Here is a 27,203-nt window from a genome sequence, read left to right as displayed (position 1 = left end):
CAGCATCCATAAACATACCCACACATAACACACACTCATTTTATTAGTTAGCTCATTAAAATGTACAATTGCACAATTATTACAATTTTAAATAATTACATTGAAAATCCAGATACATTTTTTATTTGTCGAGACTGCTTATGAGGATCTCTCCCTTAACACACACACACACACACACACACACAAAAGAGGCAGTATGGCAAAGAGTTTTAATAAGCTAGGTTGCTTTTTAAAGTAAATTAATGTTAACGTTGCATTAATTTTCAGTTTTATGTGCCCATTGGACCCCCAACCTCACATTACTATTCGAGGACAATTGTAAAGGTTACCAATATATAAAAAATAAAACGATACAAATAAAATAATAATCAAACAAACATTTTCAATCTCAGGGCAAAGCCAAAGGGAAGGGAAGCTGCTCTCATAGTTGCTCATTTGAAAGATTGTAATAATAATAATAAAATCTTAGGTCTAATTGGGGTAATGCCAGTTTAATAAAGCATCATGAGACTGATTTGTGGTTTCTTTTATTTTTTAAAATACAGATTTTTAAATAACTTACATAAAACGCATTAATTAATTGATCAATCCATCCACACATTCATAATATTCTTTCAGATATCCAGCCATAGTTACAGCAGTTTAATGAAAAATAAATATTCTGTTGCCATTTCAACATTTAACTGCTGTGAAAATACATCTCAATATTAATAAGCAAGCATATATCTACCAAACCCATGGATTGTGTACACAACTGTAAGTTTGTCAAAATAACATTTTATTACAATTACATCATCAGCATTGTCACCATAGGTTCCTTTTTTCAATGTAGTTTTTCAAAAGCTTTACCATCAAGTCCTGAAAAAAATGAACGAATAAAATGTATAACCACAAAGCATCAATGTACTACTATTTTAACACTTTACTTTTTAACTAGGTACATTTGGTTGACCAATTCTGTAAATAGCGCTAATCACCTGGTTATAAACATCTCGTGTCCTCTTTGGATCTTCAAGCTGAGCCTGAAGAGCAACTTTCAGCACCTCCTGAGTGATCAGCTCCCTCAAATCCTCAAAACTCCCGGATCCTCCCATAGTATTCCTGGGAAGCTTTGAGGAGAACGGAGAGTCCTGGAACTGGCTGCTTGAAATACTCTTCTTGCCCATGAAATGACCTGCAAGAAGTCCAGAAATTATGCTGGGAAACGGATTTAGAAGTTTTACTGTAATTGCATGACCAATAAAGACAAGATGAAATGAAAACATACCTGTCGCCCAGAGATTCCCACGTGGATGCACTTTTATTTTGGAAACTTTATTTTGCAGCTCCGTTAAATCGAGACTGACTGCGGTGCTTAACGAGATGTTAAAAAGTATAATGAAAGCAAACAGTCTATATTTGCTGTGTGCATCTTCAGAACTCACAGCCATCTTCTCAAGTAACTGACTCCTCCGTTCAGATTCAATGATCGCGAGCGCTCTCCGCTCTTCTGCAGGCTGTATTTATAGGGGCACGGTGGGGTGGGATCGGATCGGTGGGCCAAACGGCTCTGAGGTCATAGTTTTAGTCACTGAACTCACATAACGACGGCGAATGCTTAGTCTGTTTGAATGAGGATGGGAAACACTATGTGACGTGCGTTGGATGTGCGCATGCAGTTGAATTGAATTAATATAATTGAAGAACGGTTTGAGGCGTTGCAAATTCTTAAAGCTTAACGTACATTTCAGTAGTTAGGTACAGCATGTATGCCTTGGTAGTTACTAAGAATCATTCTGTTTTTATTACAATGTCTTGATAAGATATATATACACGTTAGCAGTGCAAGGTTGTGGGTTCGATTCCCAGGGAACAGGTTAGGTAATAAATGTTAGCCTGAATGCACTGTAAGTCGCTTTGGATAAAAGCCTCTGCTAAATGCATTAATGTAAATTTTATTAAAATTATATATATATATATATATATATATATAGAGAGAGAGAGAGAGAGAGAGAGAGTTAAGTAAATAACTAGCTGAATTTAAAGATACTAATATGTACTTACAGAGTGCTTGAACAAAGCAAGCTGCAAATTTGCTAAGCATACTTACAGGAAAAATATCATGCATTTTTTATTTTTCTTATATATATATATATATAGTATGCTATCTCTCTCTCTATATAAATGTTTACACTTTTTTTGTTTTCAGTGCCTGACTCATAATACAAAACAAATACTTTTCATAAGTAATTAAGAGAATGAAAAAAAACAATAGATTTAGAAAACAATACACTTTTGGCTCAATGTTTTTATTCAATACAAAATTTAGCCTTTAAGAAAGAGTTAGATCGTGACATATGGCGCAAATACGGCTGTAAATTCAGATCAAACAAAAATTGAATTTGGTATGACATGGAAAAGTAACAAAATGCAAATTCTTCAACTAGTTCTTGTGTTTGCATTGTCATTAAACAAAGAAAATGATAATTTGACCCTTGTCTCTAAGAGCAAGTGCAGTATATTCACAAAAAAACAAAACAAAAAAACACCATAAAAACTGGTCAGAAGAGGGGCGTGTGTTCCCTGACGGAGTTGCTCTTCAAATTCTTCATTCGCGGTGTACCAAAACAAACAGCCCGAGCAAACACAGTACAGCATACTGTCAGGGAACAAAGAACAAGTGTTAGAACAACTGCGATGTAACAACTTTTCATCATTTATACATGATTCAACACATATTACATACCTTAAATTTGGGGTAGTCATTCATCAAAATTGTGACAATTCCAATGTAAGGCACAAACCTGCCATAGAGGAATTGTGATCAGAAATACAGTGACACGTGCAACTCTGAATGCACTCTAAATTAGATCCGATTTCTTTGCTTAAAGATGATTAGGGATTCTTACCCTCTTGCTCTTCCCACCACGTCTTTCTTCTCCAACCAGTGCTGTCCCTGCTTGTAAAGGCCTCTGTCATCCACAGAATTATTGTCACCTTTTGTCAAGAACTTGACATCACCATTTTCTCTGAAATCAGTAGAGATCAATGTTATTGGAAGGAACAAAAACAGGCAGTATGATCAGAAAATAACAAAAGGCACAACTAATAACAACACATACTGCACTATGCACATAATCCTTTATGATGTGAATTAGGCTGGAATCTTGGGAATTTGATTATCTTTTTTGTTAAAAACAAGCACACCATCTCAATTAAAGGTGCAGTACTTGATTTTTGAGAAACGCTGTTTGTATTTGAAATCACCAAAACCAACATGTTGATCCACTTTCAACAGTGGAAATCACTTACTGCACTATTAATATTTTCTGCCCATGCTATGATGAAAAACATATTGCATGACCAACACTCTCTCATTCAGGAAAACATGCATTTTGATCTTACATGGTACTTACTTTTCATGAATTTTTAGGACTCTGTGCACAATGGGAATTTCTCTTCCCTCAATCCTGAACACAACAATCTCTCCCACTCTGATTGGATCCTCAACACGATTTGTGAGAAAGAGGAGGTCTCCTCTGTGAAATGCAGGCTCCATGCTTCCACTACAATCATAATGAAATTAACAATTACACTTCACTGATGTAAATGTAATGATTTGTGTTGTCTTGCGTGTCATTTGAATCATATGCATCAATTAAGTTTCAAACATCCTAGTGGACGTCCTAGTATTTGGCTTCCCAACAAACGCTGACTTAAAGAAATATATATATATATATATATATATATATATATATATATATATATATATATATATATATATTAAAAATGAGATTCATAAAATGATTTAAAAATTAAAACATGCAGGTAAAAAAAGGTATCTAAAGTCACACACACACAAAATAATAAAATAAAAAATAGGGCCAGTGCTAAAATGTTGGAATTTCTTAATGTTTTACCTGTATTTTGAATTATGCATTATGCAATATTTTAGTGTAATGAAGTGTCCCCAAATTTAATAGATAATGTCTTGGAAGGAATTACCAGTACTGTTTTTGTTGTTCTGCATATTTTTTCTTTTCTTACAGTGCAGCAATTCATAACACATGCATGAATAAACTGAAAACATCATCAGGGTTTCCATACATTTTTTACCAATGCATTTACATTCCCAGTTTGTTTTGTGATTACTGAATAAGGACATTTAACACTCGCGTTCACATTCTGACTTGCCCACTTTCTAAAGTAAAAAAAAAAAAAAAAAAAAAAAAAAAAGAGAGAGATTTAGTGGCTCTGTAAATAAAAGTACAGTGCAGTACAACAGTCCACGATAATCAGTTTTGAAATTCAACAACTGAAACAATAATATGTAAAAGGTAAATTATGCATAAGTATGCTGCAAAATATGACTGTTACCTGAGAACAACCACAATCGGGCTTTCACTCCCAGTCACAACCATCAAGCCTTTCCAGATCATCAAGGCTGAAGATACAATCATGCCAAAATTCAGCACCTGATAGTAAAGCTGAAAAACACGAGAAGCTAAACATCAGATGGATGTTTCTTTAGCTCCCAGTTTGCTTAACTGCAATAGCGAAAGTATGTGTTGTTAGTAAAGATAATGATGATTGATGCAGATTTGAGATCTCTTGTAGAGCAATGCCTTAAAGTCAAAGGTACGTTACTGTAATATATAAATAAACAGCACAGAATACCAGCTGTTGTAAAAAGCCGAGTTCCTTGGTTACAACTGCTCAGAAACAAAATATTTATCCATTCAAAACATATTTCATCTCTACAACTCGCAATAAAGAGTACTAATAGAGCACATATGTGTAAAAAACGTTAAAGCCACTGTCATTCAAGCTGACGTGTAGTAAGTGTGCCGAGCTAACAAGCTAAAGAAACACAAACCTGCCGCTTATTCATTCGCCGGACATCATCGAGGAAGTCTAATGATAACATTTTGTCTGTATATTTAGTATGTATGACAAAAACTCAATTAAAATAATGCAAAATTGAGATTTTGTTGCAAACGTTTCGCCGCCACTGCTGTAACTAGCGGATACGCGGCGACTACTTCCGGTAAGAAGAGGAAGAAAAACCTAATGAAAAATGATAGGTTGTCGTTTCTTTTCAAATAGATGTCTGTATATGTTTTTTTTATGTTTGTTTTGTTCCTGAATTATAATTCTTTTGTTAATTATGTTGGACAAAATAAAACATTAATATTATGTCTCTTTTGTAAAAGCTGTTCGGTAAACAAGGGAACGTAATAAAACATGAGCTGCTTGGTGAGAGTGTTGTCACAAAAGATTAGTGCGCGTGTTAAATTAACTGAACCTCTTCCAGGCGGCTTTTTGTAGCCAAGACCTTAAGGTATGTTTCTGTACATAAATTGACTTAAAAATAACCTATCCAGAGAAATACTCACCTAAGTGCGAGAAGTTTTTCCACACTAGCAAAATCGTTTCATGACAGATTTAAACGCATCAGACATAAAGGTTTAATTTGAAACATTATTGGTGAAATAACAAATAAGTGACAAAAAAACAACAACAAAAAAAAAACAATAGTAATCCTTGTATTTTACATTTTAAAGGCCCCCAAAACATCAAACCGCTGCTGATGGCACAAACTGTAAAGTTGTCACTTATGTCTTTAATATGTAAATTATTTTTTTTTTCATACAAGCATTTACAAAAGTGCTAAATTTGATTGTAAGAATGGCTCATTGAATATAAATGTAATGGAATGAATATGAAAATATACTTTCTCTGAGTGCAGATACCTGGGTTTAAGTGAATACCATTTAGAATAATGTAATCTCCATTGTAACAATGCAGTTACATATGTTTAGCTTTGTGTAATACAAGCACGCTACCTAATAAATATAAAACAAACATCATGCCCTTCCTTCAAGACCAGCACAGCATAAGCACCACCAAAGATTGACCATCAAATGTACTAAATTCTTCAGCATTTTTGGTGACCCTGAAAACAGTCAAAATAATATGCGACTGTCTCTCTTATGGCTACATTGAGTAACATACATAACATTTCCTGCGTTGTAATGTACCCCAGACAGATTTGACTTGGTACATGAACAAAAACATACATTTGCTCTGTAGCAAAACACTGTAATACACTGACATGCTTCTGCAATTACACAAAAATAAATTATGATTATCCACATACATAAGATGGACAAGTAAGCAGTAGAAAAGGTGACAATTAATTGCATGAATTTAACAGTTAAGTATAACCAAATAACGCAATAAAACTCTGAAGGAGTGTCTGTTTAAACATTATTTCATATATGTGATAAATGACATGAGATATAGTATTTCACTGTAAGGCAACATGTTTCCAGTACCACATTTATCAGCTGCATATTCAAGTTGATTAGCAGCTTTCCATTGGAGTCCTTTCTTCTGTCTAGGCCTTTTCTTCCTCAAATCCACTTGCTTCTGATGCCTGCGTGTTGTTACTGATGTTGAAAGCACTGTCTGTGGGCCCACTGTGGAGTTTGCTTTGCTCCTTCTCTGTGGACAGGCCAGTCTTTTTTGCTGAAAGAGGTACGATTTCATCGCTCAAGTTTGTTGAGTGTTCTTGTCCTTTCCCTGCGTCCTCTCTGTTAAAGTCCTCATGCTCCTCCGGTTCTTTGACCTTGTGTACAATGATGAGGTGTCTGGTGAGTGCTAACTGAGATGTGAAACATAGGCCGCAGTGCTGGCACTGGGGTGCGTCGCTGTCGGTTTTGTGTTGAGGTATGTGCTCCTGAAACTGGGCCTGGTCTTCAGAGCTGAAGCCACATTTGGCACAGCGATAAAGTGGCTTATGGCGCTTGGCACTGACGCTGTGTGATGTTTCCCCATTTCCTGCAACTCCATGAGCCTCCTCTGCTTTTCTTTTCAGCTTCTGAAAGAGGAAAATTTAATAGCACAAGCGGTATCTGATATGTTTCTATAAAATAAATAAAAGATGATTACCTCGCCTGTGGGTTTGCCCACCTCCTGAGATGCTAGCTTTGCCATTTGGCTGAAATCTGGGTTCTTGATTCCATGCATCAAGCTGATGTGGTTCTTTAGCATAGTGTGTTTAGTAAAAGATATCCTCTCAGTTGTGCAGTACCTTCAGGGTTTATAGAGAAAAATACAACACAAAGTTGCATTCTTAAGAAAAGTTCTTAAGAACATTGAATCACTTTTTAATTATACAGTATACTGATTTTACCAGCATGTGAAAACTTTCCTTCTTCCATCGTGGTCACTTCGAAGGTGTCGTTTAAGACTCATGGGTGAATTGAAGGACCTTTCACATAGTCGACATGGATGTTTCTTTATTGACTGCAAAAAGACAGGCATGTTCAAGTTTGAAGATTTTGGAACACAAATTGACTAAAGCAAAAAAAAAAAAAAAAAAAATGGAGTTCTGGCAAATCAATCAAACACATAATCCCACATGCACTGCAAAGATTTTCACCTTGCCATGGCTGGTCTTCATGTGACTGATGTAGGTCTCTCTGTCAGGGACCCACAGGAGGCATTCTCCACAGGTCCAACCAGCATTCTTCATTCTAACTCCAGAACTTGACTTCTCTGCTGCAGAGCTCTCCCTTTCCTTCATGCAGGCCTCATTAATCGCTTTGCTCAACCCTGGTTGGAGGTTCGGTGGTGAGAAAGATGTTGTCTCTGTCTTTTTGGGACTTTTTTCTGCTTCGCTTCTGAAAACTCCACCATGAACAGTCTGCAGATGAAACAGACATTTTATTTGACTTTTTTAAATATCTGCATAATACAGTACCACTCTTGTTCTTCAAGTCAGCACTGATGAGATGAGACATCTCTAGTGCGGTGGCAGTACAATGACATGGGAATTAGCAGTGGCACATTCAAAAATAAATGACCTCCTCTTTGTTTCCACAATGCAACCACAAGAACATCACAAAAATCTCTCCTGGCGTTTTTATTCTACCACAGTATTAAGCTACAAAATTCTTTCTCAAATGTTTTGGTTGTTGTTTTTTCTCCTACAATCTAAACTGAATACATCCTATGTTAATGGACCGTTTTGTATACTTTTATTACTCTGTTTTGACTGCATTCATCAAGTTACAGCATTCTGCCTTACCTGTAGTTAAAAGTTACTGTAATTACTTGAAAATCAAATGTATACCAAACAAAAAACAAAAAAAACAAAACAAAGAACCTTGATGTTACACTGACTGATCACCTGTCATTTGCAAGCACCCCGCCACCACTGACATACTCTGCACATGACTATAAGTCACAGTGGGTCAATTTCACGTTGTAAAAAAAAAATTATTACAATCAGATATAATGTAAAATATTGGTAAACTACACAAAACAAAACAAATACTCTAAATCAAGGGTGTAAAAAACTCCTGGAGGTCCACTGTCTTGCAGAGTTTAGCTCCATCCCAATTAAACACAACTGATCCAGCTAATCAAAATCTTTATGAGTCCTAGGATTTTTCAGGCAGGTGTGTTGGAGCTGGGTGGAGCTAAACAGGACAGTGGCCCTCCAGGAGCAGAGTTTCACACATGCTCTAAATTTAACAGTATTAAGATACAAACAGGAATGAGAATGTTAATTTTAAAATCATTAAATATAGTGGCATTCATTATAAACACAATTTATTATACATTCATTTTAAGGGAAACTGAACCTATTAGCATGTGAGAAATGCGCTATACAAAAACACTTGTGCTCCAAATGTCTGCTTTGCACATTTTGTGTCTTTGACGCTAATTGTATTATATAAGATGCTTTGAAATACATGTTGCACACATTTCAGATGATTAAAAAAATGTGATTTATATTCTGGAAAATACAATATATGTACATTATTCAATTTATTAAGCCAGCACTTACTTGCATATGAGCAGAAAGTACTTCATTTAATAATGTTCTTAATTGTATGCTTACCATCTGCTCATCACACCAGTCTCATGAAGCACTTTTTTTGTAAGTTGATTAAGAGCATCTACTAAATGTTTTAAATGTGAAGTCCCAGACAGAAGCATTATGTATGTGTATGGAATGTACTCACACCTCCATCTAAGAGCACTAAATACATTATTCAGTGAAGTTTTCCCTTCATAAGTAAACTTACATGCAGAGTTATAATTCAGCTATAGCAGGTTTTTGCAGGTCTTTGTCTCATAAGTATACAAAACAACGTGTAATCAAATATTTGACATAATACCACACATTAAACATCACATCGTCTTTTGGATCAAGTGCACAATACTAAGACCGGTTGTATTCTGATTAACATGTATAGTGTATATGTAAATTTACCCAATTAAACTGAATTAAAATAACTGACACTAAAATAACTGACACTGTGTCATTTACACATTGCAATGACCAACAGCACTAGAAAGTAGCTACAAACCTTGAAATGTTGCACCAAAAGTAGTTTCTCCGGGAAGAATGAAGTGCAATGTGGACACTTGAACACACATATACGATGATGAAAATGTTGATACAACAACTGCTTCCTCTTAAAGACTGTTTCACAGGAACACTTGTAGATCACCCTGCACAGAATGAACCAGAGGTAACTCCTCAACACAGTTCTAGGAAAAAATTTATGGTAAGACAGATCAATAGATGCACTTACTGATGGTTGGGTTCACTGCCACCATGCTTGTTTTTTACATGCATCAGACAGCCATCGGAAGATCTGAAGGCTACAGGACAGATAGTGCACTTATAGAAGACCTCACAATGCTTCTCCTCAATGTGAGTCTTCAAGAGGGACAGGGACATGAAAAGCATTTCACAATGCAGACACCTGAAAGAAATTTGAGCAAATCAGAGAGACAGAGAGAGTGAGCGAAGACAACACAAAAGACATTCATAGTCTCAAAGCGGAAGTTCATTGGTCTAGAGGTCACAGTTTGAGGTACTTACGAGTATCCAATTTTACGGGAATAGTGGAGGCAGTTCTCTTTCACATGCTTCTGGATGTCCACTGAGCGACTGAGAGCCCCACATTCAGGACAGCAATAAGGAGATTTGTGTGAATGAATGCGCAGATGGGCCCTGTAGCTGCACTTGTTGGGGAGCAACATTGAGCAAACCTTGCACATCTGCATTGAAGAATGCAAACAGGGTCAAATAAATAGAATAGTGTCTACAAGAAACACAAGGAAAAAAATCTCTTCAACTAGAAAAGAACAAGTCACATGTTCATATAGAACACATGGCAGTTCTTAGAAATGTACTCTTTGTATTTATGTTGATTTCATATGGTTTTGAAAAACTCTCCTTCTCTCTCTATTTATAGTAAAATGAGGTTTTATGATGATTAAAGTATTTTTATACAGGTGCTGGTCATATAATTATAATATCATAAAAAAGTTGATTTATTTCAGTAATTCCATTCAAAAAGTGAAACTTGTATATTATATTCATTCATTACACAGACTGTTATATTTCAAATGTTTATTTCTTTTAATTTTGATGATTATTACTGACAATTAAGGAAAATCCCAAATTCATTATCTCAGAAAATTAGATTACTTAAAACCAATCTTAGAAATCTTGGCCAACTGAAAGTATAAACATGAAAAGTATGAGCATGTACAGCACTCAATCCTTAGATGGGGCTCATTTTGCCTGAATTACTGCAGCAATGCGGCATGGCATGGAGTCGATCAGTCTGTGGCACTGCTCAAGGGTTATGAGAGTCCAGTTTGCTCTGATAGTGGCCTTCAGCTCTTCTGCATTCTTGGGTCTGACATATGGCATCTTCCTCTTCACAATATCCCCCAGAATTTCTATGGGGTTAAGGTCAGGCGAGTTTCCTGGCCAATTAAGAACAGGGATACCATGGTCCTTAAACCAGGTACTGGTGGCTTTGGCACTGTGTGCAGGTGCCAAGTCCTGTTAGAAAATGAAATCTGCATCTCCATAAAGTTGGTCAGCAGCAGGAAGCATGAAGTGCTTTAAAACTTCCTGGTATACGGCTGCGTTGACCTTGGACCTCAAAAAACACAGTGGATCAACACCAGCAGATGACATGGCACCCCAAACCATCACTGACTGTGGAAACTTTACACTGGACCTCAAGCAACATGGATTGTGTGCCTCTCCTCTCTTCCTCCAGACTCTGATTTTCAAAGGAAATGCAAAATTTACTTTCATCAGAAAACATAACTTTGGACTACTCAGCAGCAGTCCAGTCCTTTTTGTCTTTAGATGCTTCTGACGCAATCTTTTGTTCAAGAGTGGCTTGACACAAGGAATGCGACAGCTGAAACCCATGGCTTGCATTTGTCTGTGCATAGTGGTTCTTGAAGCACTGACTCCAGCTGCAGTCCACTCCCCCACATTTTTGAATGGGTTTTGTTTCACAATCCTCTCCAGTGTGCGGTTATCCATATTGCTTGTACACTTTTTTTCTACCACATCTTTTCCTTCCCTTGCCTCTCTATTAATGTGCTTGGACACAGAGCTCTTTGAACAGCCAGCCTCTTTTGCAATGACCTTTTGTGTCTTGACCTCCTTGTTCAAGGTGTCAATGGTAATCTTTTGGACAACTGTCAAGTCAGCAGTCTTCCCCATGATTGTGTAGCCTACAGAACTAGACAGAGACCATTTAAGGCCTTTGCAGGTGTTTTGAGTTAATTAGCTGATTAGAGTGTGCCACCAGGTGTCTTCAAAATTGAACCTTTTCACAATATTCAAATTTTCTGAGATACTGAATTTGGGATTTTCCTTAGTTGTCAGTTATAATCATCAAAATTAAAAGAAATAAACATTTGAAATATACCAGTCTGTGTGTAGCGAATGAATTTAATATATAATAATATGTTTCACTTTTTGAATGGAATTAGTGAAATCAACTTTTTTATGAAATTTTAATTATAAGACCAGCACCTGTATATTATAATTTGTCTTTTAGGGTGACTTTTAACATCTGTCCTGGGACTGCAGATAAAAAATAGCCTTCTGGCTAACTCTGGCATATTGGCAGAAATGTTTATTAATATGCACTGTCCCTGTAATAAATAAAAACAAAAAAATCTTATAATATAAAATTTGATTATATTTTTGAACGTTTCAACAAAGTCTTTCAACATATGTAATTATTAATAATGAATTATGTATTGATTCAGAATTGTTTAAATTGATAATTAAAATATCACATACTACATCTTGAGCTAATCTTGCCTGATATCTTCATTTTAATATTTTCATAGACTTATTGACTTTATCATAGTCCTTTGTTGTTGTTTTTGTGCAGAGGTTTTCAAATAACATAAAATAGAAAGCACTTATTAATAATAATAATAATAATAATAAAAATAGAAGAAATCGTTATAAAGGATTACGCCAAAAATACTTTTCATAAAATTGTTTTTGAATATATGGACCCACAAAAGTATCTTCATTTAACACAGAAATGAAAAATATAAGACATGGTATAGTCATTTGTAATTTAAAGTATTAAAAAAGACATGTCATTGACCCATATGAAAACAATAGTTAGTAATTTTGTAATAATTTACAATAAGTTACATTTTGTGACTCCAGTATTTCATTAATTTGACTCACCAGACCATTAGCCTCTGTTGCCCTCTGATAGTGACACGCAAGTGCTGTGTAGTCTGACATCTGTTTATTACAGTCCAGACATTTAAATCCATGTTTGATAACTTTGTCGGGATAAAGTGGCAAGACCACCTGGCTTTTGGATGACTCTGTGGCGCTGTTCCCACAAGGTATCTGATTTACAGACTGCTTAGGCTTGATGGGCGCCAACATCTGGTCAACAGCAATGGGCTTCATAAACAACTGAGTGCACTGCATCACCATGCCTTTGTTCTTGTGATCTCGAGCGTGTGCCAAGAGAGCACATTTGTTAAAAAACACCAATGTTTTGGAGCAGTGGGTGCACGCGACTTCTATATGCACACTTCTACGGCTGTAATGGTAAGCAAGACTCTTTTCCAGCCCGAATGAGTCTCCGCATTCTAGGCAGCAATAGCCCTGCGGTGGGAGCTTGATATCCGTGCCTGGTGGTGGACTCAGGTCAGGAACATATGTTGGTACTGGGTTTGAGTAATTCAACAGTCTGTTTAAGGTTCCAGCTGCAGTATTTGGGACAACAGCTCGTGTGTTTGGAGAGACTTTTTTAACTTGATGCACCAGTGGTACAGAACTGCACACCATTGATGATGATAACTGAGAGGGCTCCTGTCTATTAGTGGAAGACCTTGCTGTAACTGAGGCAGCAACGCTATGTGGAACTAGATTTAGGTTTGCCAAGTGTAACGCCTTCGGAAGGTAGTTTGTATTAGCAAAAGAACCAATCTGAGCAGAAGAAGCCTTCTTTTGCTTGTTGCCACCAAGTGTTGTCTTTAGAGCATGACCATTATTTTGGGTTTGAGGTTTCTTTGAGTTCCTCACTGATTTTGTGCTGGATTTGCTCCCCAGTAAGGGTGTCTTTGAAGCTTCCTGCTTTCCATTTTCAAAAATGACCTCTGAAATGGTATCATCTGAACGATACACAGAAAATGTTTTCGAGAAGGCATCTTCAGCCGAGGACTGAGATGGCGATGACCCAAACGGTGACATGAGATCTTCAGTTTCAGAGTCTGGCAATATGCTTGTGACGGTGCGTTGGATTTCTCCAGATGAGGTTTTGATTGTCTTTATTCTGACTCGTGGGATGGCTGGAGGCGAGCCAGCAGCGACAGCTGGAGATGCTTTACCACTGCTGTCACTGCATATACTCATTGGACTGTCAGGCTGTTTGGCGAAACGTTTCACCACCTCCAGAGGACTTCTTGGGCTCCTTGGTGATATTGGTACTTTTGGACTAATTTTCATCTCTTTCAACTCTTTTGGGGTAACTGGGAAATCCTTTGAATTTGTTTGCCCACCTGGATCCTTTTTAGCATTCAAGGCTGCTAATGCATCAAGGCAAGAGGATAATCTAGAGCTGTGAGCTTTGACGCATGGACGGGAAGAAGAAATATTTGTCTCAGGAGACAGATATGCATTTGTTCCACAATCTTGGATGCTGTCACTCTTAGTCTCAGAATTTTGTTCAACCATATCGTCTTTGAAAGATGATCCATCACACCCAAGATCATTCACACCTTTTGAACCAGGAAGTCTTTCATTGCATGTCAAGCTGGATGCATCTGGTTTCAAATGATTGTCTAAAACAGGAAGAGGCGAAGATGTAAAGAGTGAGTCAGATGAGAAGTACGAGGTCTCTGCAGATTTTGGACGGTCATTGATTCCATTGCGATGAATGTCTTCAGATTCTGGGCTGGATATAGGGCTAAACTGAGGCATAGATGCTGAAACTGAGGGAACATTTTCATTCTTGTAGAGGACAGGAATCTTTTCCATGGAACGTCTTGAACAGTCTCCGTTGACAGAAGAGCTATCCAGTTTTGGATAGCTGGAGGGATGTGTCTCCAGGGAGCCTGTAGAACTTTTGAACCCATTTTGTAAAAGGTGCCCAAAATGAGTGTTCTCCCTCTCTACAAGATTTTCATAGGAGTTCTGGCGGCTAGTGTTCTTTACGATAACACTGACAGCAGGGACATCGTTTGTCGGCTCTGGGTGAGGGATCAAAACCGTGGCATCCATACACATCTCTGAGTGCTTAAGGTGTCCCTCTACCTCATCTTGATTCCCATGAATGGCCTCTTTGGCATCCAAACTGGTCGCATCAGGGATGTCAAAGGCAGCCAAGAGATCATCAAAATCAGGGGTCTTCATATCACCCATGATTGGAGGCTTTCAAAACCTGAAGCAAAAATTTGAAGAGAGAAATAAATCAAGACACACAGTATGCAGGCCACACATGCATAAAAATAATAATACCACATCACATCTTAATTTTGAATCCAAGATCTACAATTACTGAACTGCAGTGATGATAAATGCAAAAAGAGTTAATTATAATCACCATTTGATTCCTGGTTAATTCATCTCAGCAGTTGTTGGTTTCCATCAGTTTTGGTCCTGCGCACCTTCATCTGTATTGCACTGACACTTCCAGGAATTTCCATAGCAATGGTCCAGCCAGCTCAAAGACTTGTTTATGGAAACATTAACTCCTTTCTAAGCATTTTAACAGTATAATACTATATTGGACGTAATTACGCTCCTGTTTTTTTTTTTTTCAGCCAGTCAAATTTGCTTTAGGATAGTTAGCTGTCACTCTCGCCTAAATTAGTTTAACATAAAAATTGTCAGAGAATTTGTTTTAGACCAATAGAACACCTTTTATACAGGCGTTGCGAAAATAAAACAAATAACATTAATCTAAAGTTATGAGTTTGTACGAGAATGTTGAAGAGCTAGCATTAGCTTATAAGCTAGCTGAGAAAATAAACCTTAGCCAAGCTAACAAAGCCCTTAAAAAACATAGCTTACTGTCAAAATGTCACTACTTCACCCCGTTACACAAGATCAGTCATTTTATATATGTTTTATAATGTTAATACTGATGAAAGAATATTTATGAAGAAAGTGAAGCTTTAGCTGTGCAGTCGGGTGCGCGCTTCTCTAGCTGCTTGCATCCCAGCTCTGTAAAAAACGCAAACCTGCGGTAATAATTGAACAGTCTGCGGGTATACAGTCAAACACGCTTTAAAGCAACATTTCAAAAGCCATGCAAATGGATGAGCAAGTCAGCGTTAGGTATGTTTGTTATGCGAGGTTTATAAAAGTGACTTGTTTACAGTTGCCCGCCGTCTGCTAGCTAACAGCCCTCTGTCCTTCCTGTGTGCGTGCGCGAGGACCCCGCTCTACGACACACACGGGCCGTGGCTCAAATCCAGAGAAGATGCCTACATAGACAGCATTTTTGGCCACCTTCGCAGTGTAGAAGACGCAATGTAGAAGACGCAAAAATGCACGGAATATTTGTCCGTTGTCTCGTCAAACAACAACAACAACGAAAGAGCAGCTCTGTCATGTGTGTTTATAAGGATGTTTGTATATGTGGATCGAACAAGTAGGCTACACTCTGGAAGAAGTCGTATTTTTATATATATATATATAAAAATACTCATCACAAATTAATTTGTGACGGGTATTGTCTCTGCAATAGGCATTAGCCTATATAAGTAGCCTAACCAAATAAGACCCACTTAGATTATTTTAGTGTAGCATTTTGATAGTGTTAGCTACTGAAAGTCATGTTTGTTTACACTATTGTTCAATATTAGCAATTTTAAACCTAACTTTGAATTTGAAAATTTTCACAATTTATAGCCTATGTTTGACAACACATGGAACCTTTGTTTATTAATTTTTTTATAATTCAGATTAGCTATCGATTAGATCAACTGAGATCTAGACTTTGACAGGGTGGAATATGCACTAAAACATATCTTTCTGAAGAAACTACCAAGATAAAGGTAAGTAGGATTAGGGTTAACTTGTGCTATGTGTTTATTATCTAATCACTGGAATTGTCAAAAACACTCATTACTTTATGAATAAGTACTGACTATAAAAGTGGGCTCGAATGAGAAGTCAGATTCTGTAATGAATTGATTTCAGAAATAGTTTCAAGCTATCAATTTATACCAATGTCACAAAATACAGTTGGACTCTTCTAGTTTATAACTCATCAAATTCTTCGGTGATTCTTCATGACAGTTCCACTACTTAATATTTTATGAAAATAAATTATTTCATAAAATATTTAAAATATTTCATTAAAAAAAACAGAGTAGAAAGAGGTCAAAATTATAAAACATTATGATTTTGTAATACACTAACTTCATGTAAAAGCAATTTAAAGTTTGGCATAGAAGAAACTTTTGTACATTGGAAAGTTCATTGAACTATGGATGCTAATAAAAATGCTTTATATATATATGTATATATATGCATTATTATTAGGATTGGTTAAATCACAATACTTTCACTTTGTGGAGAGGACACGTGCAGAAAAGACTTTGTTGATGTTTGTGAATCATGACTGCTTGCTTTAACAAAGCACATAAAATGTCTTAATGAATATCTGTTAATGTGTTCTGTACACACTACACCTTCAATAAAATGCAGTGATGCACACTGTGGTCTATTAAGCTGCGAGTTTGCGTCATCCTGTGCTAACTAAAAGCTATTAGGCACCATTTAATTTAACGAGTTTCCATGAAAACAGCCATATATTCCACATATTTGTCTGATGGTTTATTTGATTTATCAATTCTGTCAAGCATTCTATGGAGTCAGGCATAATAAACCATCATAAAACTTCACTTTAGGGTCAGAGAGACTCTTCATTTTACATGGATTTGAAGATGAAATCGAATAAAATTTTATAAAAATCACATTTATGTAAAGCTGGATATTTTGCAGAATCATATAGTATACAAAGACAATTTACAGATCAAGCATGATTTGCATAATCCTATAAATCATTTTAGCAAATTCTGAAAAAAAAGAACATAGGATTAATAGATTACGAGGAGATTAATAATTCTCCATGTTTTAAAAAGTTGCATATGCTCAGATTGCGGCCAGAGTGTTTTGTTCGTGATGTGTTCTGAATTCAGGTAAAAACCTGAATCATATTCTAAAATGTAAAACAGTGGCATCTAGCGTCCTAATTGTGTAAGGCTGGTGGTTTTCAGTCAACCAGCCATGTCTAATTTTGTTTTAAATTAAATATTTTGTTAAATTCCAAACCATATTGCTGCTTACATTATACTGTAGACCTAATAATTATAGGAAATCTGACAATTATTGAAAAAGACAGGTTTTGTGATTTTGTATTGGCTTTTGTATGGTTGAACTGGTCATCGGGCTAGATTTGGGATAGTTTTGTTGATCATTAAGCTCTCAGTGTCTTATCATATGGATGTGAATGATAATACTGGATCCTCCTCTCAGGCACCTGTTCACCATGTGACTCTGCCTCTGGAACGCCCATAGAGTTGCCGGCCCTTCGTTATGTCATGTTATGTTTATTATTCCTGAGTTTTTCTCTTCTATACTTGGTATCTTGTTTGTATCTTGAAGTGACGGGGGTCGGATGTTGGGGGATAAAGAATTAAGTATTATATTAGGGTGTCGAAAGACCCTTTTAATACCACCTTTCGTGGAATTTAAGACCAAACCTGTGATGGAAATACAAATTAAATGCATGGATGTGTGATATTTAATGCATTTCATGTAAAAAGAAAAAACATAATAATAAAGTTGAAAATCCTTTTTATACAAAGTTTGGCTAACGAAAATCCTGAAACCTGAAACTTAATTGATGAATGAAAAATAAAATCTCAATTGATTTTGAATATACATGTCTTTTCATGTCATGCCATTTCATTTAATGTTTTTTTTTTTTAACAAACAATAAAATGTCCCCTAAAGTGTAATGTAATGACAATAAAAGACTAATTTCACAAAACTGTTTTTCCCCTGGTTATCAGGATGAGATCATCACTGTGATGATATCATAACTTTTTCTATCAGCAGACAATATCCCACGCAAAATATCATTACAAAAGCACTGTATCACCAAGATTTGTGGTGGTATAAACATAATAAGAAGCTATATTTTCATCAGTGCTCTATGAGCTTTTATGTACTAAAATCTTCTTATTTTTTTATACTTACTCCAGGATGTTATTTACCTTATTAAAGGCCACTAAATTTATGCATCATCTTTAATATCAAATTACAAGTTTACAAAAAAGAAGAAAAAATTCTAAAGGCACTAGGCTTGTTTATCCTCTGCTATTCACTGCCGATCAAATAAAATTTACTGTGCAAAATTACAACTGCAATACATTTTTTAATAGGCCTATACAAAAAGATTTGCTGAGGAAAAATAATGCTTTTAAATACAGTAAACCGCCAGTAGATGATGGGAATTCACTTATTAATTTAACTGATTGGTTGGTTCAAAATGCGGTACAGAAACAATGCGGAGAGTTGCTCAGAGAATGAAAAATACTTCTGTTGTCATCTTCTTTGGTAAGACAGAACAAAACAGTCAATATTGTGTCTAAAATGTACTTGTTTGTTGATCTAAAATCAAGGTTATATTCAGTAAAACAGCTTAATATCTTTTTATGCATAGAGTAATAAAAAAAAATAATTATTGAATCATGGATCATTATTTCAATATTTCTGTTAGGTTTATAGTGAAGAGAAAGTAAGTATCCTTAAATGCACAAAGCTTGTCACATGCATTTTCTGTTAAACTATAAAATATAGTAAAAAAATATACTAGTTACCATTTTTAAAGGTAAAATTTATAGGCATTTTAAGAAGTTAATCATTTACCCCTTAAGAGTGTGTTGAAAGTCTGTCTTGAGCTCCAAAAACCAGTAATTATGCAGCTTTGACTAGTACAGATTTGAAAAACAAAAAGGCGGGAAAAAAGAACCCTGAAATCTAAAGCTAAGAACTGTCTCAGCATATGAAAGGTTCTTCTTCAGGAAGATACGGTTCTAAGAAGAGCTGTTTCTAAGTGTAAAGAACCTTTAAAAAATGATCTTAGCTTTGTAAACAAGAACATTCCAAAACGTTTTTATTAAAAAACATAACCCCATCTCAGGCCTCAATGATGTTCTTATAACGTTCTCCTCATGTGGCGGTGAGAATGTTCTTCCTTTGTTTCCTTGAAACATAATGCCAATGTTTTATTAAGAACATTCTAATCTGTTACCTCAACAACATCCTCAAAATGTTGCAGGTAAAAGGTTCTAGCTTTGTTTACACCTAACGTTATAGGAACGTTATCTGAAATGAGAAACATTCCTTAAACCAAACCTGTACGGAATGTTAGCCAAAGTTCTGAGAACGTTCCCTGCTAGCTGGGTTATTACTATAAATGATAAAAAGGTGCTGTTTCATGACTTCTCAGTGTAGTCATCCCTGACTAGCAATCTGATAGCAACGTGTAAGCGTTATAAATAAAAACACATTAGTATGTAGTTAATTAATGATAAGATTTCCAAGTGGGCAGAGTATATATCCCGGCTCAAGGTTCACAATCCAGCAGTTGTCACAGAGAACGCAGAATGAGTAAGCCATTTATTTACCTCTCCATTCTTTAGAGATTGATTCAAACTATTATTTGAATAGGTGTGTTTTGCCATGGTTTTAAAAAAGGAGATATCGATTTCATATTTGTGCGTATAGTTAATAATTGATCGGATGAAATGTGGAAACGGAGGTGTTTTGAAAGTTGCAGCTCCTAAGGAATTGTTAAATCATGGTTCATTAAACAAGGCAAGAAAACGTGGTTTTCTGATACTTTCTTTACAGCAGACAAAGAAGATTTACAGTTGACAACCATCTCGTGTGGGAAAGAACAAGGGATGGACAATCCAGCATTTGTTAAGGTAGGCTTGGGGAGGAAGTGTGAGGAAGTTCTCTGAAAAATTTTAACAAGTGAAACAAAATCTTTTTTTGTTTTTTGTTTTGTTTTTTTTTTGTTCTTAGGATGATATATTAACAGATGACCCTAGTGACAGTGACAAAGAGGAGTCAGAGAAAGAGTCAAATTCATGCATAAGGTGTGGTAGTGAATCTAATCTGTAAATACGACGTCATTCTGATTCCATTATCGCATTATTTGGAAATGAGATTCCTTTGCAATTACATAATGTCATCCTAATTTAGAAATACAGTCAAAAATTACTTCAATTCTGTGATTCGTGATACAGCCAATCATGCTGTAAGACTTCACATGTGCAAAATCTTTAGCTGTTTATTCATTGTCAACCGCAGCAAAGCATGCATACCCATCACGGCCACAGAGACCTTCTGCAAGACGCACTCCAAAATAATCAAATACATTGCTTTGGGAATACTTGCTGCAGGTAACATATTTTCTCTTCCAAGTTTTATACCTATTATTGTTTTGAATTAAACATGGTGATACATTATTCATCGGTGAGTCACTTCTCAAGTGGACAAGGTACTATATATGTTTTGTGTTTTAAATCGTAGGCTTTTTAGCATACTTCATTGCTGCAGTTTATCTGGACTTCCAGAGGGCGATTGCTTTGGTTGTCCTCACGTGTCTGGGAGTGTTTATCATCGTGTGTGAACTGGTGAATAAGTACAAGGGTGACAGCATAAGGAGATTTTTCAAGCCTGCACAAAGGTGTTTCAGATCCAATATCAGATGGCTAAAATGGTGAGTATGTCATTTTAATATACTACTGTTCAAAGGTTTATGATCTATTTGAAAGTTTCTGCAAGATATCTCTTATGCTCTCCAAGTCTATGCTTTATTTGTTCAGAAACACAGTAAAAACTGCAATATTGTGAATTTTTTTTTAAATATCTGATATCTGTTGCTATATATTTTTATATATATTTAGTGTTGTCGGTAACGCATTACAAGTAACGTGAGTTACGTTATCAGATTACTTTTTTAAGTAACTAGTAAAGAAAAAGAGAATAGAGTTTTTTCCATTTATTGACTGACAAGTCTCCTTTCCCCATATTGGGAGAAATTGGAAGTACAGAGGCGTTGTGTGTGCTGTGTGAACATGATGCAGTTCTAGACTAAATGTGAATGTGCATTTATTCAATCCCACTCTCAAAAAAACTGATTTAGTATTCATCAAAATGAATTAAAACAGTGAGTTGAAAACCTGCAATAGTTAAATATGTTAAATAACACAATTGTATGTAATTCCATTTTATTAACGAATGTCTTTGCCGCTGACCTTTTTTATGATCCAGTTCAACCATACTAATAAGCAAAAATGACTTTAGACAAACTAACAATCATGCTTCATTGTTTTTTATTGCTGAAGAGTGTTGAACCTTCATCTCCTACATTTCCTATAAATAGATCTTCTTATCAAGCAATAAAGCCCTGCTCATATTTATATCATATTTCATATAATTAGTAATTAGTTACTTTTATTAGGTAGTAACGCACTATTGAAACACATTACTTTTAAAAGTAACTTTCCCCAACACTGAATATAATTTATTCCTGTGTGTCACATGACACTGAAATTTCTGATTATCATCAGTGCAGTAATAGTTGTGCTGCTTATCAATTGTGCGGAAATTGAACTTTTTTGTAACATAATACAGCCATTTTTTATCAATGTAGTGCATCACTGCTAATTATAATTTTTTAAATCCTATTATCCTAATGACCCCAACCCCAAACACTTAATGTATATAATTAATATGTTGGAATGGTTTTGAGGTGACTAAAAGATCTGTTCAGAAGGAATTTCCTATGCCATTTTAGAATAGTGGTTTTTATTAGCCTGCTACTAACAATATGATACTATATGATACATAATGGCTAATAGCACAACAATGTGAGCTATGTACATAAATAGCAACTTGTTATTCTCTTATGCTTTTAAAGGTCACAAAATTAGTGTTTGAGGTTTTGACTGTGTGTAATTGTTCTACAACAAAACAGCAAAATCAGTCTTTACCACAGACTCTAAAGCACTGGTTTCTAAAAATTATTTCTATAATATTATACAAATACAAAATATGTATTTTTCTCTTTAGTTTATATATTTCAAAAAGATTGAGAACCACTGCTCTAAATATAATAAAATGGTCAGTATGTGCTTTCAGCACAGGGACCATGATTTTACACACGTCATACAATTTGTATCTCTGTATGTTGCAGGGTGTTTATAGTAATTGTGGTGGGACTGTTGGTGGCGTGGCTGGCAATCGACACACGAAAGCGTCCAGAGCAGCTCATTTCTTTCGCCGGTGTCTGTCTATTCATTATTGCCATCTTTCTCTTCTCTGCACACAGAACTGCAGTGAGTGATAAAACACACACATGCAACACAGTACATGCTTTATCTCTTTAAATGTATTTTTTTAGACTTTGGATTTCCTACGAACCTTATCATGTTGTTGAGGTTACACCTATCATTTCCCAACAATAAAACAGTTGTAGATGCTAAAGGCACATTTTAAAAACGAGTTGAAATTAGTGTGGTTGTTAACGAAAAGGTTGTTTGCGTTGTTTAGGTGAGCTGGAGGACAGTCTTCTGGGGACTCGGTTTACAGTTTGCCATTGGCCTGTTTGTCATTAGGACAGAGCCTGGTCTCATAGCATTCGAATGGCTTGGAAAGCAAGTTCAGGTATAATATAAAGCATCATTATTATGATTTAATTTTTTTGGTTATTAAATTAGAAAAATGCAAAACGGGAGCATTTTTACATACGTTTGATCACCTCTTTATTGTGTAAACTAATATAACGTCCATCATACTTGAAAGATACAGCTCTCTAAATGAAGTTAATATGTTACAATCTGTGGTAACTCATTAAAACAAAACAATAATGATTATTTAAACTACAAGAGAGAAGGAGGAACAGAATATGATATGGTCATTAAATCATCTCTTTCTTTTTTTTCCAGATATTCCTGGACTACACAAAAGCTGGTTCACAGTTTGTGTTTGGAAACCTCATTGAGAACATATTTGCTTTCCAGGTTAGTAATGAAACGTACTTGACATGAAATGCATGGATGGGTTGATTTTTACCATTGAATGCTGTTGCTCAATACTCACAGGCTCTGCCTATAGTGGTGTTCTTCAGCAGTGTGATGTCAGTGCTCTATTACCTGGGTGTCATGCAGTGGGTCATCACAAAGGTAAAAGTGACCAAGTCCAGTCTTTTATTCATTGAACCTATGAGAATTTCAAGAGATGTACTTCATATCAATGCATTAATATTGCATTTTTCTGTGCCAAGATTTCCTGGGTAATGCAGGTAACAATGGGAACCTCCTCTACAGAGACACTAAGTGTGGCAGGGAACATATTTGTTGGTCAGGTAATATTCTGTCATCATTACTATAATATACTTAATTACTGGAAAATTCAATTCAGTTCAGTTCATAAACATGCAACATTATATATACTCTCAAGTGACCTTTTACTGTCGTGTCAAAATGTTTTTTTCTAGACGGAGGCGCCGCTCCTGATTCGTCCTTATTTGAAGGACATGACCAAATCTGAGATTCATGCTGTCATGACTGGAGGATTTGCCACCATTGCTGGGAGTGTTATGGGTGCATTCATCTCGTTTGGGGTACGACAACACCTACTTCATTTTATTACAAAATTCTGTCCAAAAGAATTCCAAAGCTGGAATGACAAAACAACAACAACAACAACAACAACAAAACTTTGCTTTAGCTGTTACCACATTATGTTATGTATCTTTATTGGATAATAAATCTCCTTTACACAGATTGATGCCTCATCTCTGATTTCTGCATCAGTGATGGCTGCTCCATGTGCTTTAGCCATCTCCAAACTGTCCTACCCTGAAACTGAAAAGAGCAAGTTCACATCTAAGAGTCAGATCAAAGTTGACAGTGGGTGGGTTCTCCTGTCAAATATGAACTTATGATAAAAAAAAAAGGTATGTTTCATGTAATTATTTTTTTTATATAAATGTATATGTGTGTTCAGTGGTGAACAGAATGTCTTGGAAGCTGTCAGCGGTGGTGCATCTGCATCAATAGGACTTGTGGCCAACATTGCTGCTAATTTAATTGCTTTCCTCGCCATTTTGGACTTCATAAATGCTACTCTCAGATGGATGGGAGGCATGGTGGGATACCCAGATGTCACTTTTGAGGTGTGTATTACCCGATCCTGAAAGATTGGGATCAGTAAAACTTTTGATTGTTTTTGTCTCTTGTGCTCACTAGGGCTGCATTTATTTGATCAAAAATACATTAAAAAAATAGAATTTTTCTGAAATATTATTACAGTTTAAAATAACTATTTTCTATCTTAATATATTTTTTTAAGTAATTTATTCATGTCATGGCAAAACTGAATTTTCAGTAGTTAATACTTGTGTCTTTTTTGTGGAATCCATAATCCATTATTTGATAAATGTAAGAAGTTCAAAGGAACAGCATTTATTTCAAATAGAAATCTTTTGTAACATCATGAATGTCTTCACTGTCACTTTTTGTTTAAATTAATGTATCCTTGCTCACTAAAAATATGAACAACTTCTTCATATTATGTACTTACATGTTACATCAAAAGGAAAACGCCGTAATCATCATCCTATAAATCTTAGTATTCAGGAGTGATTTAAAAGAATTGTTACCTTCAAATCCTCAGATGATCTGCTCCTATGTGTTTATGCCGGTGGCCTTCATGATGGGAATTCCTTACGAGGAGTCCTTTACAGTGGCTGAACTTATTGGCACTAAACTCTTCCTCAATGAGTTTATAGCCTATGAGAAGCTGTCAGAGCTCAAAAACAACAGACTTAATGGCACTTTAGAACATGGTGGCGATTTAAAATGGCTCTCAGTAAGTATTTATGCAATAATACATAATGTGTGTAAAGTATTTATGACAATAAACATAATAAACAGTCAAATACATAATCAGAAGTTTGTCAGAAGCATTAAAGTATGTTGTCCAAACGACTTGCAGGTTCGATCAGAAATCATCTGCACCTATGCACTGTGTGGCTTTGCTAATTTCAGCTCTCTTGGTATTGTGATCGGAGGCCTGTGTGAGTAGCTATTCAAAGCTCTTATATTAACAATTTTAGTGCTAACATAATACCTTATGACTTCTTATCACCATTGCTCATTATCACCATTTTTATAACATATCATTTACTGATTATCATTCATTATTATTCCACAGCCTCTATTTGTCCGCAAAAGAAGAGCGTCATATCTTCTTTAGTGCTCAGAGCCTTGTTCACAGGCACATGTGTTTCCCTGATAAATGCCTGTATTGCTGGTAAGCAACCTGTAATTATTCAAATCTGTGTTTTAACTATAGTCAAACACATCAAATCAACATCGCAGCTTTATCACCATACACCATTAGGTTAAATTAGCAGACATTTTTATTCAAAGCAACTTACAGTACACATTAGATGTACGGTCTCTTTGAAGGCTTGCTCACAAACAGAACCGTGATGGGTTATTTATTGCCCCTTGCTGGGTTCAATCTTAAAACCTTTAACCTAATATCAGTTACCAGCACAGATGAACTACTGTGCCACAGCTCCCTCACCAGGTGGTTTGATTAAGTACAATGTTCTCTTTGTAGGTCTACTTTTCGTCCCTCCGTTGGACTGTGTGGACGTGTTTCAAAATGCAGTCTTCAATACATCTACTCCCAACATTGAACATTGCTGTAAAGATCTTTTTCAAAGGTAAGGACAGAGAATATTGTTGTGTTATTTAAAAGTTATTTAAAAACGTTTAAAGGAATAGTTCACCCAAAAAATAATGGACATCCACAAGTAATCCGCGTGGCTCCAGTCCATCAATAAACATCTGAAGTGAAAAGCTGCGTGTTTGTAATAAACAAATCACATCAAGGTGTTTTAACTTTAATCTGACGCTTCAGACTAAAATACGAGTCCTCTAGCCATAATATTTTTTTCAGTCAAAAGAAAAATATGCACAGATCAGTCACTGTTTACAAGCAAAAACAGCTTTAAACAAATAAGTTTTTGAATTTTTGGACTGGAGTCTTGTGGATTACTTGAAGATTTTTTTTATTTTTTATTTGCGGTATTTATCAGCTGTTTAGACTCTCATTCTAATGGCACCCATTCACGATGATCCATGGCCTAAGGAAGAAAAGTTTTTAAGCAAATTAAAAATTTTGGGTGAACTGTTCCTTTAATTTGGCAAATATTTACTCCGACTGCATCAATGTAAATGTTTGTTTGTTTGCAGCACTATCAACAATGGAACATTCGAGGGGTCATGGAGTGGAGTGAAAAATGCAACAATTTATTTAGCAAACTGTTGTGGCCTCTTTCACGAATCCGTTTGCATGTAGTTTGGCAAATAGGTAACGAAACAACAATGCAGATAACACCTCTGAACTAAACATAATGGCATTATTTATTAAATTCACACATTTTAAATGTATGTTAAGTAAATATGTTTATGCTGAGTATATCTGATTTTATTTGGTTATTTAGCTATTCATACATAATTTCTTTATTGTTGCAACACAGTGTGTTAGCACAATGCAAAAGTATTTTTATGTTCTGTAAATTCTGTAAATTTAATTCAATTTGTGTTGTTCTGTCTTGTGTGAATGCTATAATCAGTTTTGGAATTTGCATCCATTGATGTGACAGATTTTAAGACATTTTATTCTGGTGGTTATGCTGGAATTGCAGTGAAAGGGTCTCTTTGGTCAGGCAGGCAGTTTTTAAGATATGAAGCACTGGAATCTGCCTTTGTATGGTAAAATGAGC

The 27,203-nt window shown here is 35.6% G+C and overlaps 4 protein-coding genes across 4 annotated transcripts; 1 reads left to right on the top strand and 3 right to left on the bottom strand.

The window, feature by feature from the left end:
• Positions 1-133: 133 nt before the first annotated feature.
• On the bottom strand, positions 134-1,841 carry LOC113061271 (neuromedin-B-like). Its single transcript, XM_026230307.1, has 3 exons — positions 1,268-1,841; positions 978-1,174; positions 134-858 (listed from the first exon to the last, which is right to left on the bottom strand). The coding sequence occupies exons 1-3, from the start codon at positions 1,428-1,430 to the stop codon at positions 805-807; spliced, it is 414 nt and encodes a 137-aa protein (XP_026086092.1). The 5' UTR covers positions 1,431-1,841; the 3' UTR covers positions 134-804.
• A 428-nt stretch (positions 1,842-2,269) lies between these two features.
• sec11a (SEC11 homolog A, signal peptidase complex subunit) lies at positions 2,270-5,043 on the bottom strand. The gene is made up of 6 exons (XM_026230924.1): positions 4,856-5,043; positions 4,357-4,466; positions 3,396-3,545; positions 2,889-3,008; positions 2,726-2,783; positions 2,270-2,638 (listed from the first exon to the last, which is right to left on the bottom strand). The coding sequence occupies exons 1-6, from the start codon at positions 4,904-4,906 to the stop codon at positions 2,588-2,590; spliced, it is 540 nt and encodes a 179-aa protein (XP_026086709.1). The 5' UTR covers positions 4,907-5,043; the 3' UTR covers positions 2,270-2,587.
• Positions 5,044-5,423: 380 nt separating this feature from the next.
• Positions 5,424-15,759, bottom strand: LOC113061632 (zinc finger protein 592-like). The gene is made up of 9 exons (XM_026230923.1): positions 14,910-15,759; positions 12,536-14,747; positions 9,887-10,065; positions 9,594-9,767; positions 9,366-9,510; positions 7,427-7,690; positions 7,178-7,290; positions 6,934-7,075; positions 5,424-6,862 (listed from the first exon to the last, which is right to left on the bottom strand). Exons 2-9 carry the CDS (start codon positions 14,726-14,728, stop codon positions 6,380-6,382), a joined length of 3,693 nt encoding a protein of 1,230 aa, XP_026086708.1. The 5' UTR covers positions 14,729-14,747; positions 14,910-15,759; the 3' UTR covers positions 5,424-6,379.
• A 4,203-nt stretch (positions 15,760-19,962) lies between these two features.
• On the top strand, positions 19,963-27,076 carry LOC113061629 (sodium/nucleoside cotransporter 2-like). The gene is made up of 18 exons (XM_026230917.1): positions 19,963-19,996; positions 20,240-20,316; positions 20,417-20,490; positions 20,705-20,796; positions 20,927-21,116; positions 22,596-22,737; positions 22,952-23,065; positions 23,347-23,421; positions 23,503-23,583; positions 23,685-23,765; positions 23,898-24,023; positions 24,186-24,316; positions 24,410-24,578; positions 25,079-25,273; positions 25,400-25,481; positions 25,619-25,717; positions 26,033-26,138; positions 26,671-27,076. Exons 1-18 carry the CDS (start codon positions 19,993-19,995, stop codon positions 26,774-26,776), a joined length of 1,944 nt encoding a protein of 647 aa, XP_026086702.1. The 5' UTR covers positions 19,963-19,992; the 3' UTR covers positions 26,777-27,076.
• Positions 27,077-27,203: the final 127 nt, after the last annotated feature.

This window comes from Carassius auratus, chromosome 43 (assembly GCF_003368295.1).
Source record: "Carassius auratus strain Wakin chromosome 43, ASM336829v1, whole genome shotgun sequence".
In the NCBI taxonomy this organism is placed as follows: domain Eukaryota; kingdom Metazoa; phylum Chordata; class Actinopteri; order Cypriniformes; family Cyprinidae; genus Carassius; species Carassius auratus.
Note: the sequence above shows the minus strand (reverse complement) of the source record. Positions and strands in the feature narration are given on the sequence as shown.

Excerpts from the sequence above, each read along its gene's own strand:
- LOC113061629 (XM_026230917.1), top strand. Across the intron at positions 21,117-22,595 it reads AATATCAGATGGCTAAAATG|GGTGTTTATAGTAATTGTGG; the intron begins GTGAGTATGTCA and ends TGTATGTTGCAG. Across the intron at positions 23,766-23,897 it reads GGAACATATTTGTTGGTCAG|ACGGAGGCGCCGCTCCTGAT; the intron begins GTAATATTCTGT and ends GTTTTTTTCTAG.
- LOC113061632 (XM_026230923.1), bottom strand. The coding sequence starts at position 14,728 with ATGGGTGATATGAAGACCCCTGATTTTGATGATCTCTTGGCTGCCTTT. Across the intron at positions 9,768-9,886 it reads TCCCGTAAAATTGGATACTC|GTGTCTGCATTGTGAAATGC; the intron begins GTAAGTACCTCA and ends AATTTCTTTCAG. Across the intron at positions 6,863-6,933 it reads TGGGCAAACCCACAGGCGAG|AAGCTGAAAAGAAAAGCAGA; the intron begins GTAATCATCTTT and ends TTCCTCTTTCAG.
- sec11a (XM_026230924.1), bottom strand. The coding sequence starts at position 4,906 with ATGTTATCATTAGACTTCCTCGATGATGTCCGGCGAATGAATAAGCGG. Across the intron at positions 3,009-3,395 it reads GTCCTAAAAATTCATGAAAA|AGAAAATGGTGATGTCAAGT; the intron begins GTAAGTACCATG and ends TACTGATTTCAG. Across the intron at positions 2,639-2,725 it reads ATGACTACCCCAAATTTAAG|TATGCTGTACTGTGTTTGCT; the intron begins GTATGTAATATG and ends GTTCCCTGACAG.
- LOC113061271 (XM_026230307.1), bottom strand. The coding sequence starts at position 1,430 with ATGGCTGTGAGTTCTGAAGATGCACACAGCAAATATAGACTGTTTGCT. Across the intron at positions 1,175-1,267 it reads TGGGAATCTCTGGGCGACAG|GTCATTTCATGGGCAAGAAG; the intron begins GTATGTTTTCAT and ends GACTTCTTGCAG. Across the intron at positions 859-977 it reads CACGAGATGTTTATAACCAG|GACTTGATGGTAAAGCTTTT; the intron begins GTGATTAGCGCT and ends CATTTTTTTCAG.